General features: G+C 32.6%; 1 protein-coding gene across 1 annotated transcript; it reads left to right on the forward strand.

Annotated features, from left to right (window-relative positions):
• The first annotated feature begins 5,053 nt into the window (after positions 1-5,053).
• On the forward strand, positions 5,054-7,364 carry LOC124835653 (cytoplasmic dynein 2 light intermediate chain). The gene is made up of 3 exons (XM_047310619.2): positions 5,054-5,355; positions 5,490-5,678; positions 6,921-7,364. The coding sequence occupies exons 1-3, from the start codon at positions 5,125-5,127 to the stop codon at positions 7,002-7,004; spliced, it is 504 nt and encodes a 167-aa protein (XP_047166575.1). The 5' UTR covers positions 5,054-5,124; the 3' UTR covers positions 7,005-7,364.
• The last annotated feature ends 8,237 nt before the right edge of the window (positions 7,365-15,601 follow it).

A 15,601-nucleotide genomic window follows, 5' to 3' on the forward strand; every position in this document is an offset into this window, starting at 1 on the left:
TACTAATTTTAGATTTAGTATAAATATAGGTGTATTAGAAGTTTTTACTTTCTATACCACTTTTAGAATCCGTGGAGAAAGTATCACTTTTTACATCGGTTAAACCAACAACTAATATATAAAATATTTTACACATTTGAAATGTTTTCCTCCTTTATTTGTCTTGTTCTCATCACTCATGTCCAAGGCATATCTAATGTAGCCTTCCCCCTTCAACGTGTGAGACTACCCGATCGTTGATTTGATTGAAAAAGGTGTTCTATTCTCTTAGACCAATGCATCTGCTAGAACCCAAACCAAACACAAGAAGAAATTAAAACAAAGATGTAGAGGTAGAATTTCTCACAATGGAACGATGAAGACGAATAAATGTGGTAGAGAAGTAGCTTCGTGATGCAGTGACTAAGGGTGGTGGTGAAGAGGCCAACTTGCATCATGGTTAATAATAAATAAAGAACACAGTTTCATGCATATCACGGTGCATATCACGGTGCATATCACGTTGCAGTGCTTTATCTTTTCGTACTTTGATACACAATGAAGTCACAAGTAACTTAGGAGTTACTTTCGCGTTCCCTAGCTCTAGCTTATGCAGAGATTCGATTCCCTAAACTTTACTTGACACAACCAGCATAACACAGGAAAGATTCCTACCAATATAGTGTGAGCAATTGAATTTGAAAACGTTCGACCAGCGAAGACCCATTAATAACCCAATGTAGTTGGTATTTGGTTGGTTTGTGTATTAACTTTGAGTGGTTCATCTATTAACTTTGAGGCAGAAGGAGCTCATCTCATTAGTGTAGTGTGTTGCTGAAGTCTTGTGTGTTGAGTGTAGTGAAGACAAAGCTCACATCAGGTTAGTAACTTTTTTGTGAAGGTTTTTCTTCTTTTGCAGCTTGGATGCATGTTGGTTGAAGATAAAGACCAAGAATGGAGGTTGGTCTATGGTTGATGCGTCGAGGTTGATGGTTGATGCTACCATATTGAAGATGAAGCTGAAGAACAGAGAGCTTGAAGATAAATAAGATGAAGAAGAGAGCTTGAAGGAGGTTGAAGAAGACCATGTATTCGGTTCTTCACGCCATGTATTTGGTTCCACCTTAACCGTATTCAGTTTCACTCCATAGAACAAATGAACATGATGTTGTATTTTGTTCTCTGTGATGCTATATTCGATTCCACCAAGGCGCGAATTTGGTTCCAAGCTTCACGGATTCAGTTCCAAGCTTCGTGTTGCACGTGTAGGGCACTTTGATCCATGACAAAGTTGGACGAGGACTCAGAGAGATCCATCCGAAAGTCCATAGACCAGCCCGAGAGTCTATGCAGTAGTGGGAGTACATGGAGGTCATTGTAATGGCAGCACCCCTAACCCTTTGTTTATGTTGCAGGTGTCACGAAGGAGAAGGTGGCTTTGGTTATACATGAAAGTGATGTGCTTTTGGGAAGGGGAACTCATTGTGAAGGTGGTGGACCTTCATCATGTAACCATGAAGGAGTGTGCTGGTGTTGTGCGTTGAAATAGAAGCCTTGCTAACAACTTTTTGGTCTTACATGTGTTAGGAAGGAGGAGGGTGGCTTCTAAAGGTGGTGGAGGTGTGCGAAGCAGGTTGTTTAGGTGCTTTATGTGGGTATAGTTCCTTGGTGCATTTGTGGTGCAGCTGTGAAGGAGAGCCAAGGTGGTAGAGGTTCATCTCAGCTTGAAGCATTCTTTCATATAACATTGTTAGCAACTTTGGTTTGTTATCCTGAGTCTTTTCTTCCAAAATTCACATTTAAAATTAGCCATCAAGAATTTGAACATAATTTCTGATAACTATGGAAGGTATATTATGCACAGGATGAGGTACTAACTGTATCCTAAATTGCAATGTGTTTTGAGATGGTCTAATTCTATGAATGATTCAACTTGTTGTTTTTGAAGAAATTAGCTGGTTTGAAGTGGTAAAATATTTACCTACTTGTTTTCAAAATATTTTTATTTTTTAGTAAAATGAATGGCAGTGCTCTGCTTTCAAGCCTATGTAGCTCAACAATTTTATTGCTAGATCATTTATACTATTTCGTGGTAGATGTAGTTTAGATAGAATTTCATATCGGAGTGAATGATGGAGGCATCTAATTGCATTATACAATTTCTCATAGGGCATTGCATTGGAGGTTTTGTCTCTTTTGGTGTGACTTCTGTGGTTGTGTTTTGCAAAATCTTGGTTGAGTCTTCATTGAAAGCTTGTTAAGTCTTCAAGAGGTATGTCAAATACTTTTTTAATCAGAATATGAAAGAATGAAGTAATAAATGTATGTTGAATGTATTATACATGACTTAATTATAATGTTTATGTTAATTGGACCTATGAAAGTTTTAAAATGTTAATTGAACTTATTTATGTCATTGCGATGTTGGTAACACAAAATGTAGGATACGAAACCAATGTAGGGACAGGTTTAACATATTGAAGATAATTTGACTAACTTATTTCTAGACATGAACCGATAATTCGCTAACATCAATCATAATGTTAACTTAATTATGCACCATTTAGATGATTAAGTTCTATAATATTCTATGACTATATGATAAATGCAAAAAAGTAGTAAATTTTCATATAGAATTTTGGCACTTTTATGTTAAATTGGGTACATTTGTATCAATTTTCCCCAATCTAAGAAAGACGAAATGTAATCACATGTTTCTGAGTTATTGATTAAAAGGAAATAATTTGATCCTTATTTTGTATATATTTCAGGTAAATTAAGAGAGAAGAGTAAATCCTGCAACATTTTGCCTAAGCTAGAATGATCTCGCTTAAGTTAGATTCATCCAGGAAGCCATTGATTTTAAAGTCATTTTCGCTTAAGCGAGAATAATTTAGCTTAAGCGAGAATGACTATCTTCTCCAAGAAGTTTCTTCTCGCTTAAGCGAGAATAATTTATCTTAAGCGAGAATTCGGGCAGTATATATACTCATGAGTTAGAAAGAGAGACAGAGAGCGCGTAGAAAAGAAGACACAGAGCTACCCAAAGGGTTTTTCTTCCACTTTAGCTGTAGGATCTTCTTCTTCATCTCTTAGAATGTTAATGGCCACCATGAGTGGCTGATCTTCTCTTGGGATTGAATGTAATCAATTCGAACTCGGATGTAATCTGGTGATATTTATATATAGCATTTCTGTTTTATTCAATATTGGTATTTTTGTTCTGCTCTTAGTGCTTGGTTCTATCTGATCAATAGTTTCATGAATGTGGGTTTTAGATTTGACTGGAAAGTATTTCTAAAATCTGATCTGAACAAGAATACTTGATATCCTGTGATGCTAGGGATATATTTCAGTTTATCAATTGCTTTTAACACTTGAATATAATTCTGGATAGTTTGTTGGATACGTGAGGAATCAATATTTTGTGTTGCATCAATATTGGTAATTTCAGTTGCTATATGTTTATATTCATTCAGATTGTAGACGAGTGAGATAGATGAATTCAATCCCAACTTCTCGTATTAAACTTTCTTTAACTTATCTGCTGTTAATATTTTACTTTTACGAAATGTAGTATAAATTATCAAAATTCATTATGAATCAGTTTGAATACCCTTGTATATATGTTGTTTGAGATAAATTTATCTATTTAATTGAAGTTGTTCCTCGTGGGATTGATACTCTTACTTAAAATCATTATACTACAGTTGACTATTGGTACGCTTGTCAAAAGTTGAACACTATACTACATGACATTATGAACTTCCTTTATTACATTACATTAATTTATGTCTTTCATTTGTTACATTAGGTCAACTTCAATTTTCTATGTTTTTGCAATAGTTGTCATACTTTTATTTATTGTGAATGTCACCTTAATGAACTACAAATCAGATGGATTCTCGAATAATTGATGAATTGGAAAAAGCAAATACTAAAAGAAGACTGTGTGTCATTGTTCAATGACAACTACAAGCCATAGAGCATCAAAATGCGTATTACAACTCATTCATCTAATCATACTTCATAAGAAATTGATAATTTATTAAGGATTATGAACATTCAAGACGATAACTTATTCTGATGGTGTTTCGAATTTATGTCTTCACATCCATCTCATACAAGAGGTTTAATAGGGATGACACTACAATATCGTTTGAATAGGTTCCTTACATACCTAACCGACGAAACTTTATAAATTATGATAAATATAGTTGTACCTTATTATGTTCAAACATTTTTTATGTCATGTAATAGTGTAATTTCGATTAATTATTTGTTTCATCATGAATATTCAATTTCACTTTAATAAAAAAAATTATATCACTTAACAATAAATTATATTCACAAAATGTTGTGTTTTAAAAATAATTATTTCATTGTACTTAAATAACATTTTTTACATTTTAAAAATTAACTTTCTCCTTATTAACTATTTTAAAATTATATATACAATTATTAATTTATATTAGTTTTACTCGTAAGAGTATTTTGATTATTTTAAATTTCTATTAATTAAACTTTTTTGTATTTATCATATCGATAAAATATATTACATTAATTTTTACTTGCTTTTAAATTCACTGTTTCAAATCTTCCAAATCTTCTTAAATTTATCCACCTCTTTTTTCAAATACAACCTCTAAAATGAACATATCCTAAAGATCCAATTCTAATAAATTTTTCGAATTTCAACCATAAGCAAAACAGTAAAGTGCAACAGAGACAAGCCGGGTTCTGTATATAAAAGGTAAAAGATTAACTTTTCTTTCCAGAGAAATATCCCTAAAGATAATTGATAAATTTTTAAATAAGTATTATTTATTAAGTATAAAATCAATAAACTTTTCTGCAACAATAACATTATTCTATTATATGAACATTCAAAACACTGAATGATGTTACAAAAAGACAAAATGTCTTATAGAGTTATTTTTCAAATGAAAATTAAAAAATAAAATATAAAAATGTTTATAGTAACTTTTAAATATAATCAGCATATTTAAATACTTTTATTATAAATTTTAATTATATAAAAGAAATGTTTATTAATACTATATATAATAGTAAAGGGGTAGTGAAGACATGATGAATCGGCACAGAGGGATCCCCTTCCTTGTGTTGGATGAAAGGTAACCAAGGATGAACGCATTGAAGTGTAGATTTTTGCATACTCTTCGTGGTGATGTGCCCACAGAAGCATTGAAGCGAAGAGCGTTGGAATTGGAGAAGAAAAGGAAGATGAGGCAACCCAAGAGCAAGGACCAGTTTATCGTTACAGTTCCCGAATCCCTGTCTTACCTCGACACCGCCACCATTCCCATGGTCGTCGCCGCCGTCGGAATCGCTCTACTCGCCAAACTCCTCATGATGGTACGTATGCCACCTCCCAACTCCACAATATAAACTAACAAGTATGTCAATGTGAGGGTTACGGTGACTGATCTTGATGCACATCACGTGTTCGATGAAATGACGTTGTGACTAATGGATGTAATCGGTGACAGTATGATGAATCTAAATCCCAAGAGCTGTTGGAGCGTAAGATAAAGAATGCTCCTGAAGGTCAAGGCACCGTTAGAATGGTAACCCGAGAGGAGTGGGAGAAGTTCCGAGAAATCAGGCCCAGAACCCCGTTTGAGTCCACTTTTTCGCGCCCTAATTCCAGAATAAGAACCGGAGAACCATTGCGCATGGTAATCACTCTCACCTTACATATTCTTTACTTTCTTTATATGTGTGTAGGCTGTCCATTCGATGAGAATATGCTTTCTCGAAAAAAACTGATCTTGAATAGATAGCTATATAACTATGGTTGAAATTAACTTCTCTAGACTTTTGGTAGATTGGTCTACACAATCTATGAAATATCCTTCATCGCACATGATTTAGGCATTTGTTGATGAGCATTTTCAATGCAAAAATTGAAAACTTAGAGTGTGTTTGCAAAACTATTCAACTTCCGAATCCAACAATTTCTCCCATACATGTTTAGTTTCTTGAAAAAGAGATATCCGTGCTGAAAATCTTTTTGTTTTTTGTGTTTTCAACACTGAATTCTCATTTTCTAAGAAACTAAACATGACAAAGGGTTTTTCTCCGGTAGGGAGGAGGAAAAGAAAAGAGAGAGGTCGTTAATTTTGTTGGTTTGTTTGGTAGAGTTTCACCTTAGTAATATGCAATGCATTCAATAAAATGCAAATTACCATAGTAAATTGGAAAACATACGGTACCTGTAATATTGTTGGACTGACTCTACTTTTTCTTATTTATCTCCTTATCTCCCTATTTATTATCAAATTACACAATTTTGAAAACATTTTCTGTATATATTTCAGCTATTTCTTTTCTCAACCAAACAACTAAACATTCAGTTTTATTTCTCAGCTTATTTCCTCTATTTTTTTTTTCAGAACTAAACAGATCATAAGAGAAATTGTTGGATTCACATTCAATGGAGGTTGAATGGTTTTGAAAACACACTCTTACAATTTTCATTCGAATGGTGGAATTGAACCTGAGTTTTTAAGTTGGTTTTAGTAGTAGTAAGATTTTTCTATTTAGCAAGTCCTCTTATATCTCTCTACTCATGATATATTTTCATTTTGACTTGAAAAATTGTTTTTTTAATGCTAAGTAATGTTGTTAGTTGTATTGGAGTTTACATAGGCAATGTCTTTAAGAACTCATTTGTTCTAATGATATTTTAAAGTAGCTTAACTTTAAGAATCAGCACAAGTACTTGCATTGGAGTTAGGAAACATTTAAATTTACAATGTGTTTAGATAGCACAAAAATCAACTCTATCCTATCGTCCTGAAAGAGAGAAGTATTTGTTGTCTTACCTTCCTTCACCATGCAAAATTAATTGATAATTTCTCACCATGAACCTAATCCAAACACCCTGAGTGACTGAAATTTTCACATGCTGTGCACAGGAGGATGTAAAGGATTGGACAACTGATGTTCTCATGGATGCTCTTCACAGAGTAGAAGACTATGCTAAGCATGGTTCTAAGTAATGTAACTAGTCCTCCTATTAACCTCAAATTACCCTTTGCTTTTTAATTTTAATGCTTAGTATGAAAATTTCCAGTACTATTTGTTGTCTTGATCTCAGCGATGAGATGGCATCGAATAATTTTGCAACTGTTACCCATATCTTCACCAAGGAAAATTGCTCTTTTTAGGCAAACATGAATTACAGAATGGCTCGTATTTTGTTGTATCTTTGGCTGAACATGTTTTATGTACCAAAAATATACAAGATAATTGCGGTGAACGCTCATCATAGCAGAAACTTTGATCCGAAAAGTACCTAAACTTGTAGTTGTAGATACCGGTCTCATTCAGAAATAATGTATTACTTGGTTGTTTTTGTATATTACTGACAAATTACTCAATTAATAATAGTTTCTTGATATAAAAGTGACCAACTTTTTATATTTGTTATAGCGTACTAAGCAAAAAAAGTTATGTTTGGCGGACTTAAATATATAAGTTTCATTTCCCCACTTTATTTCATGGTACTATTTCAAAAATATCTTGAGGTTTTACATTTTTTTATGGGAGCAAAATTGAGGGTAAACTTCTTTGATAATATATTAAGTAATTCATAATGGTGATGCCTAAGATATTAAAATTAGTAGTGTAATATTTATTAAATTAGACAATAAAAATTAGATAAATTGTTTTTCAAAATACATATATTTTAAAGAAATTTGTAAAAATAGATATAAATAAATAAATAAAATAAGTATTGAAAAATATTGTATATAAATAGATGTAAACATTTAAAAAAATGATATATAAATAAATATTTAGATATATTTATTTTAATTTATTTATAATTTCATTAAATTTTATTGTTTTGATATATTTTATGTTTTATTTGTTTTATAATTTTTTCGTTGTTATTTTAATTAATTATTTATTTATATAAATATTTGAATTAATTATATTTATTTTGAATTAAATAATTTCGTTTGTAAATATTTAATACTTTTTTTGTTTTTTAAATTTATAAAATTTTAAATTTTTTATTTGTAATACTATCGTAATGAATTATGAATGTAAAAAAAATAAAACTTAATAAATCATTTATAAAATCAATTAAAATATTTTCTAGTTTGAAAGACTTAATAAATCATTAAAAATTCTTAAATATTAAATTAAAAATTTCGAAATCCATGTTTAAGCCTTTATAATTGATTGCCTTTAAAATTTAATAAATATTGAATTAAAAATTTAGAAAGCCAAGGTCAATAATTTTTGTATAAAAAGATTCAAAAACTAATACTATTAATTCAATTAAAAAATTTATAAATTCAAAGACTAAATAAATCATTAAAATTTAATAAATATTGAATTAAAAATTTTGAAAGTTATGCTGCATTTAAAAAATTCACTCATCCATTGATTTTATTATTATTATAAATGTTTCATAATGTATATAAAATTGCAATTAAAAATCTACTTATGATTTTATTATTATTATATGACAATCTATATTAAACTACATTGTTTACAAATAAGCAAAATATTATCGGACATTTGTAAAAACTAGAGGTGCAGGGTGAAAGTCTTGAAGGTGAAGGTGAAACACCCTAGAATTTAATATTTGTCAATTATTTAAATTATGGGATGTCTTCCTTTCCTGTTTTTTCCTGCATTCCAAAATTTTATAAAATACCAAAATTGACCTTTGATCTTTGACTAATGTAAAAACCCATTTTACATGCTCTTCCCTCATTAGGCGAGATAGTCACACCCTTCACCTCCTCTTCTTACATTTCTTCTTTATCCATTCATTTTTCATTGATAGGCCTATCAAATTAGTTCTACTCTTAGGACTTGGCCCTAACATATGTAGATTGGGTCAAAAAAGCCTAATGGTAAAAAAAATCCTTAATTAAAAAAGTTTATAAGATCAAACATTCATAAAATCTTATAAATTAGAGTCAATATGTAATATCCCAAATATACAACGATAAACTGTATAATAAAATAATTACATTTAATAATATTTCAGTTCAGTCTTACAAAGAAAACATACGCTTATGGTCGAACGACCTTACAGAAAGAGTTATAAATTTAACAAGTACAGGATAAGCGAACCTGACCGAACGGTTTACAGAAGAAAAATACCGAACAGTCATACTTAACAAAAAGGAAGGTGATCGAACGACCACCTTACCATAACTAGACTACTGATCGAACGTCCTACTCTTCGGTCTTGACTTCGTCCTCGACCAAATTTTCTTCTTCCAGCGTATCTTCCAACAGCGCGTCCCCTTCTGCTCACATCCACACGGATGATCATTGCAATGACAAGACGAACGTACAAAACAAGACAGGACAGGAAAACACAGGGTAAGCTTATGTAATTTAATTCATGCATAAACATATATGTTAAACAATCCAACACACAAGAGAATTTCAACATATGTATCATACAAAACCTATTACTAGACTGACTGTCCGAACTGTATGAAATCTGCGTAGCTACAGGCATTCGTGCACCCGGGTGATGTAGTAACTGGAATACTCTCATCAGCTGCCACCCGAGGTTAGTCCTATTTGTCCAAAGTACCCCTAAGGACTAGAACCTCCTGCCATTCCCGCACATGACATACCATCCTCTACGTGAGGACAAGTACTCACGGAACATCAGGATGAACCGCCAGCATTAGCATGCCCACAATCATACTTTACCAATTCCAATATTCATCTATGAGTCATTCCTCCCTAGAACGCTCGTTCAAATCCACATCATTTCATTCATATCACATTATCTTCCTATTTCATTCATAATCATTCTCAATTTCATCTTTCATTATCACTTTTCTCAAATTCATCTTTCATTGCCAATAAGTTAAATTTCATCTTTGTTCAAAGATTCTTACGGATACTTGATACCAAACGTTCAATCCTTACTCAGAACGAGGACGAACACTTGGAACGAGACAGAGAAGTCTCCCGTTCCAGAATAGAGTAATACAGAGGTGACCACTATTGGTTTGAGAAAGAAACCAAGTATAATCATATATAACAGAAACGACTTTAGAACGATCCTTACTTAATCCGTGAGCCAATTAGATGAACTGACCCTTGAGAGTTCTAACCGAACACCGAAAGAACCATGCCAAATACTAAAGTTCTAAGCCGGAACCAAATGAATGTATACACTTCAAGACCTTCAGAGAAAATACTTAAATGAATTCACATGAAGAAACTGAACGCTTATGAGTACTTAGCTTATTTGCGTTTGGCATCAATAAAATCGAACGCCATTTAATGACCGAACACGGAAAAATGAAAACTCTATTGAAGTTGGACAAACGCTATTTTCATCAAGATATATTATAAAAGGAATGAGAACGATCGCTTGATGAAAAACCAAGCACCAATCAGACAATCGCTTGGTGTAAGACCAAGCACCACTCAGACGATCGCTTGATGTAAGACCAAGCACCACTCAGACGATCGCTTGGTGTAAAACCAAGCACCATTCAGACGATCGCTTGGTGTAAAACCAAGCACCATTCAAACGATCGCTTGGTATAAGACCAAACACTACTCAGACGATCGCTTGGTGTAAGACCAAGCACTACTCAGACGATCGCTTGGTGTAAGACCAAGCACCATTCAGACGATCGTTCATGCACAGTATTTCGAAACGAAAACGGTCGTCCTCAACTAAGATTCTTCCCAATTGAAAGAATCCAAGTCTAACCAAATTCACTACGAAATACCGAACGGTCGATGACCATTCGGTGACGAAGTACTCTTTCATATAGAAATTTCATATCAGAATCATTTATATTTCATTTCATTTCTTAAGATATAGTTTCATAACTTTATACATTTATCTCATAATCACTTTTCATACTTCATGCAATCCAAGCATATCAACCATCATGCATCATATTCATTCAGTCAACTAACGAACGTTCATACAGTACAACAACATACAAATTAAATTAAATAAGCTTCCCTTACCTTTGAGCGTGAACGAACGTCCTAAAGACAGAGTTTGGTTCGCCTGACTACAATTCCTTCTACCCTCAACGCTCAACGACTCTTCAAACCAGAATCAAACAATAGACCACAATGGTTCAGAATGAGGCTATGAATTCATGCAACCAGAATTTGGTTTGCATGTGTCCGAGAACGAACGGCTAAGGACAAGAAGAACTTACCCGTTCAGAACTCAGAACTGATCGGTTCACACTGAAGCTTGGGACGCCGGAAGTGCTTCTACGGTGCCTGAACGAAGATCGGAGAAGAGAAAGGGTGAGTTTTGGTAGAGAGAAGGGAGAACTTTTAGAGAGAAGGAGGAGAAAATGGAGTTTCGGAAATTAGAGAGGAGAATGGTTGCATGCAGAGAATAATGTAAACTTTTGAAACTTCAAATTTGGCTTCTATCAACCAAAACCGAACGCCCAATTCCTTGCAGCCTTCTTCGGCCAATCCAGAGCAACAAATTTACTTTTTGAACTTGTAAAAATGTTCTCCTTGCATTAGCATAAACCAATTCATAAATAACTCCTCGATAGTTGATTTAAGCAGTATCATACAACATGGAAACTATCAAACCCTTAATTCCTTGTAACCAAATCAAACATGGAAGTCACTAAAAACTTTCAAACTAATCAAACTTATATAAGAATCATATTCAAATATGTATTTAAATTGTACTAGTATTTACCAAGCAAAGAGCTGGAAAGGCCATTTTTCTCCATAAACTCATAAACCAGTATCTAAATACTACCCTCAATGCAACCGTCAATCAATTCCATAAGATTAGGAAGTCCTATATTTGATATCAAATCAATTTCTGTCATAAATTCACGGGCCCCTTGTTTAGACTCAATAAAAAGAGAATTGATAGCAACCTTATGTGTGATGATGAAGTTGATGCCCATTTTGCAAGTCCAAAGTCGGTAGTTGTGTTCAAAAAAAGCAGCACGAGGCCTAACATGTGCAAATGATTCAAAACATGAAATTCAACCAATAGAAGGATATAGTAACCTAGAAATCCATGTTACATGGAAATTAATATAAAATTACATAAATTGTATAACAACCTAAAGAAGTATCATTGTTGAAGACTTTCAACATTTTCAAAAAGTTTAGAACCATCAATGATTCATCATGGATAAGTATATCTTTAATGATGTCTTCTATCACAACTAATTGAAATACAATCACATAATTAGTCTAGAGTTAATAACTAAATGTAAATTAATTTTAAAAATAATGACACATAAACTTACCGTTAGGATTTTCAAAAAATCCATATAGCCAATTTTGAGTACTAATCAACATTTATGCATGCTTAGGACAAATGAAGTTTGTATATTTCGAAAGTACATGTTGACCTTTGCTAAAAGCTGACTCTAATACCACTATAGTAATACGAATACTAAACACATCTCGAGCCATTATAAACAATATAACAATTTTTTTCTCATTAGTCTTCCAATATTTGAGCACATTAAAATCTTCACTGTCTTCATCATCTATTGGTTCATCTAAATAAACATCTATGTCGTTCTTGCCAATGATATATTTTGATTCATTCTAATACATTTTAAAATCTTACAATGCATTACATATTAATCATAAAAAAGGAACTAGAAAAGAATGTAAACAATGAACACTAGGTATAAAATGTTTACTAAAATAATCATTGATCTCTTCAACTTTTTCCCTTCGGTATTGGATTGAGACATCAAGAGGGAAACATTAGGTGATTGGGAAAGAGAAACACTAGGGAAAGACAAGTTCTTTACTTATTCTTTAAATAACCTCTTGAACTTCTCTAACACTTTCTTTATTTTCTCTGCATAGGTCAGATGATCCAATTTTTATAACAATACGTTATAAAATCAACCTTTAGTTGTGGGTCAAGAATAGCTTCAAAAGCTAACCCAATATTATACTCCTTTCAATACTTTTGAAACTTTTGTTTCATATTCCAAGCCATTTCCTTTAAGGTGACATCTTCATTCAACAAATTCTCTTCAATGGTAAGTTGAATTTTCCAAATTTATATAAAATACAAGTTTCAAGTGGGATAAGATGAACCGAATATCATGTTTGTAATCTCATAAAATTGTTCTACGAATTTACATATTTTCTCTACCCTATTTCATTCCTTACTTTGATAATTTCAAAAGCTTTCTTATATTTGATTGCATTTTCAAGCATTAAATAGGTTGAATTCCATCTTGTAGTCACATTTAATCTCAAAACCAATGCTTATATTAATGCCAACATCACTAACATATTCTTTGAATTTGAGAGTTCTTCCATGGGATGACTTAACATACTTAATATTCTCTTTAATACTATGAAGTGTTTTCTCAATCACCTTTAAGCCATCTTGGGTTATCAAATTATAAGTGTGAGCACAACATCATACATGAAAAAACTCACCATTACATAATAAATTTCTATGAATGCAAATATGACTTTGTAGAATGTCTTGCAAATTATTATTAGTAGAAGCATTATGCAGGATAATTGAGAAAATTTTCTTATCAATACCTCATTGCTTTAGGAAATCAAACATAACACTATCTAGTTCAACATTTGTGCATGGTGGTTTCATTCGACAAAAGTGAAGAATCTTACTTGTCAATTTCCAGTTTTCATCAACAAAGTGTGCAGTTAGGCAAATATATCCCTCAAGTAATTACAATCAAAACATCAGAAGTTAAGCAAATTCTATTAGGAATTCTATACATGATTTGCTTAACTTTATCCATGTATATTGTAACATCCCAAAAATATAGTATAGCATTATATCAAAGAGTTATCACAAGTCCAATATTAACAAGAACAATTAAGACAGGTAGGAAAAAAAATAACTTTTACAATCATACCAAAATAGCTATAAAAGTCACTTTATTTACAAACTAGTTTTAACAAAACTATATACATTAACACAGTATAAGGAGACTACACATCAGCTGCTCCATCATCTAATGCCTGCTCCATAAATATCTCATCGCCTTCTGCTGACACCCAAAGGATGATCATTGCCAAGCCAAACTAAAGAAGTAGAATAGCAAACACAAACAACAAGAAAAAGGGTAAACTAGATTTCAAAACAAGTTATAGATCATTTAAAATAAATCATACAAGAATCATTCATATAGATATCAACCCAACCATCTTAATATACAAAGACCTAAACCGACCGTCTGGACTTAGAATGAATACCGAGCTATGGTAGGTTGTGCACTTGTGGTAGCCTCTACTGCTTTGCAAAGTCATTACCAATGGGTTTCACCCTACCACATATTATCGCGCAGTAGGCCTCCTGGTAGTGCCTACACTAAGACCTCCTACTACTCTCACCACATGTATCAATCATCTCTATTTGAGAATGAAAGATCATTACAGTATTAGGATAACCCCCAATACTGAGCTTCCTGTATTCATTCTAAAACACTTAAAGCATACCGAAGGAGTCCTCCTGTGGAACCCATATTACTAACCGTGAAACCATTTGAAACCAACTTAATCGTGCATATTATAAAAATTCCTATAATACCATAAATAATTTCACACCATTTAAACAAATCATCAAATAACTCAAAATTAACATTAACTCAAATATAAACATTAGAAGAAGAGGTACAAGACTATTAGTTGAGCGACCAGACTCGCTAAGCGACCAAAGAGCCTACTTGTTGAGTGACCTAGCTCGCTCTGCGAATCCACAAATAGTGTTCCCAAACTCCAAACCTCTCGCTCAGCGACTCAACTTACTGTGCAAATATAAATCACAATGCTCCTAGACCTCAACCTCTCGCTCAGCGACACATCTCGTTGTGCGAATAAAAATCACAATGCTCTTAGACCTCAACCTCTCGCTCAGTGACACATCTCGCTAGGCGAGAGCAGAGACAGTGTGCCAGACCTTGCAGCCACTCGCTGAGTGACTCTACTCGCTAGCGAGTCTGCATAATTCTACATCACCAAACTGTAGAATTATGCAACCTGCACCAAATTGACCAATTGCAAATATTTTCTCCAACTTCTAATCCTCCTAGATGGTGTTATATACTTAATTATACTTAACCAAATGTGTCTAAAACATCCTAAACTCATTCTAAACAAGTGACTCCAAGATTTCAACCAAAAGCTTACAAAATCTCAACTTAGAAACCCAACTTGACTTCTACCACTTATAACTCACTTTTGAACAATTTAATGACTTCAATAAGTCATAAATGACTTACCCAAACCTTAGAATCTGACCCTTTATGCACATAACCACAAACTCAAAATTTGACTATGTAACAACTCTCATTCACCCAAAAACACTAAAACTTTCACTTAAAATCAACACCAACCCCTCTTACCAATTCCATAATAGAATTCTAGCTATCTAACTAGATTTAACATTCAAAATACTTCAAAACACATAATCAATCCAATTATACCTATCCAATTCATCCAGTTTCATCATCAAAACAAAACATCATTAAATTCTTCACATTTTCATATAACCAAGTACATACATTTCCAAATATTCCATCACAACACATAAATATAACGTTTCTCTCAACATAATCACTAATTAGAACAAAATTCTAACTTC

This window comes from Vigna umbellata, chromosome 7 (genome assembly GCF_029865625.1).
Source record: "Vigna umbellata cultivar VRB3 chromosome 7, Vumbellata_1.0, whole genome shotgun sequence".
Classification (NCBI taxonomy): Eukaryota; Viridiplantae; Streptophyta; class Magnoliopsida; order Fabales; family Fabaceae; genus Vigna; species Vigna umbellata.

Excerpts from the sequence above, each read along its gene's own strand:
- LOC124835653 (XM_047310619.2), top strand. The coding sequence starts at position 5,125 with ATGAACGCATTGAAGTGTAGATTTTTGCATACTCTTCGTGGTGATGTG. Across the intron at positions 5,356-5,489 it reads TCGCCAAACTCCTCATGATG|TATGATGAATCTAAATCCCA; the intron begins GTACGTATGCCA and ends AATCGGTGACAG. Across the intron at positions 5,679-6,920 it reads CCGGAGAACCATTGCGCATG|GAGGATGTAAAGGATTGGAC; the intron begins GTAATCACTCTC and ends TGCTGTGCACAG.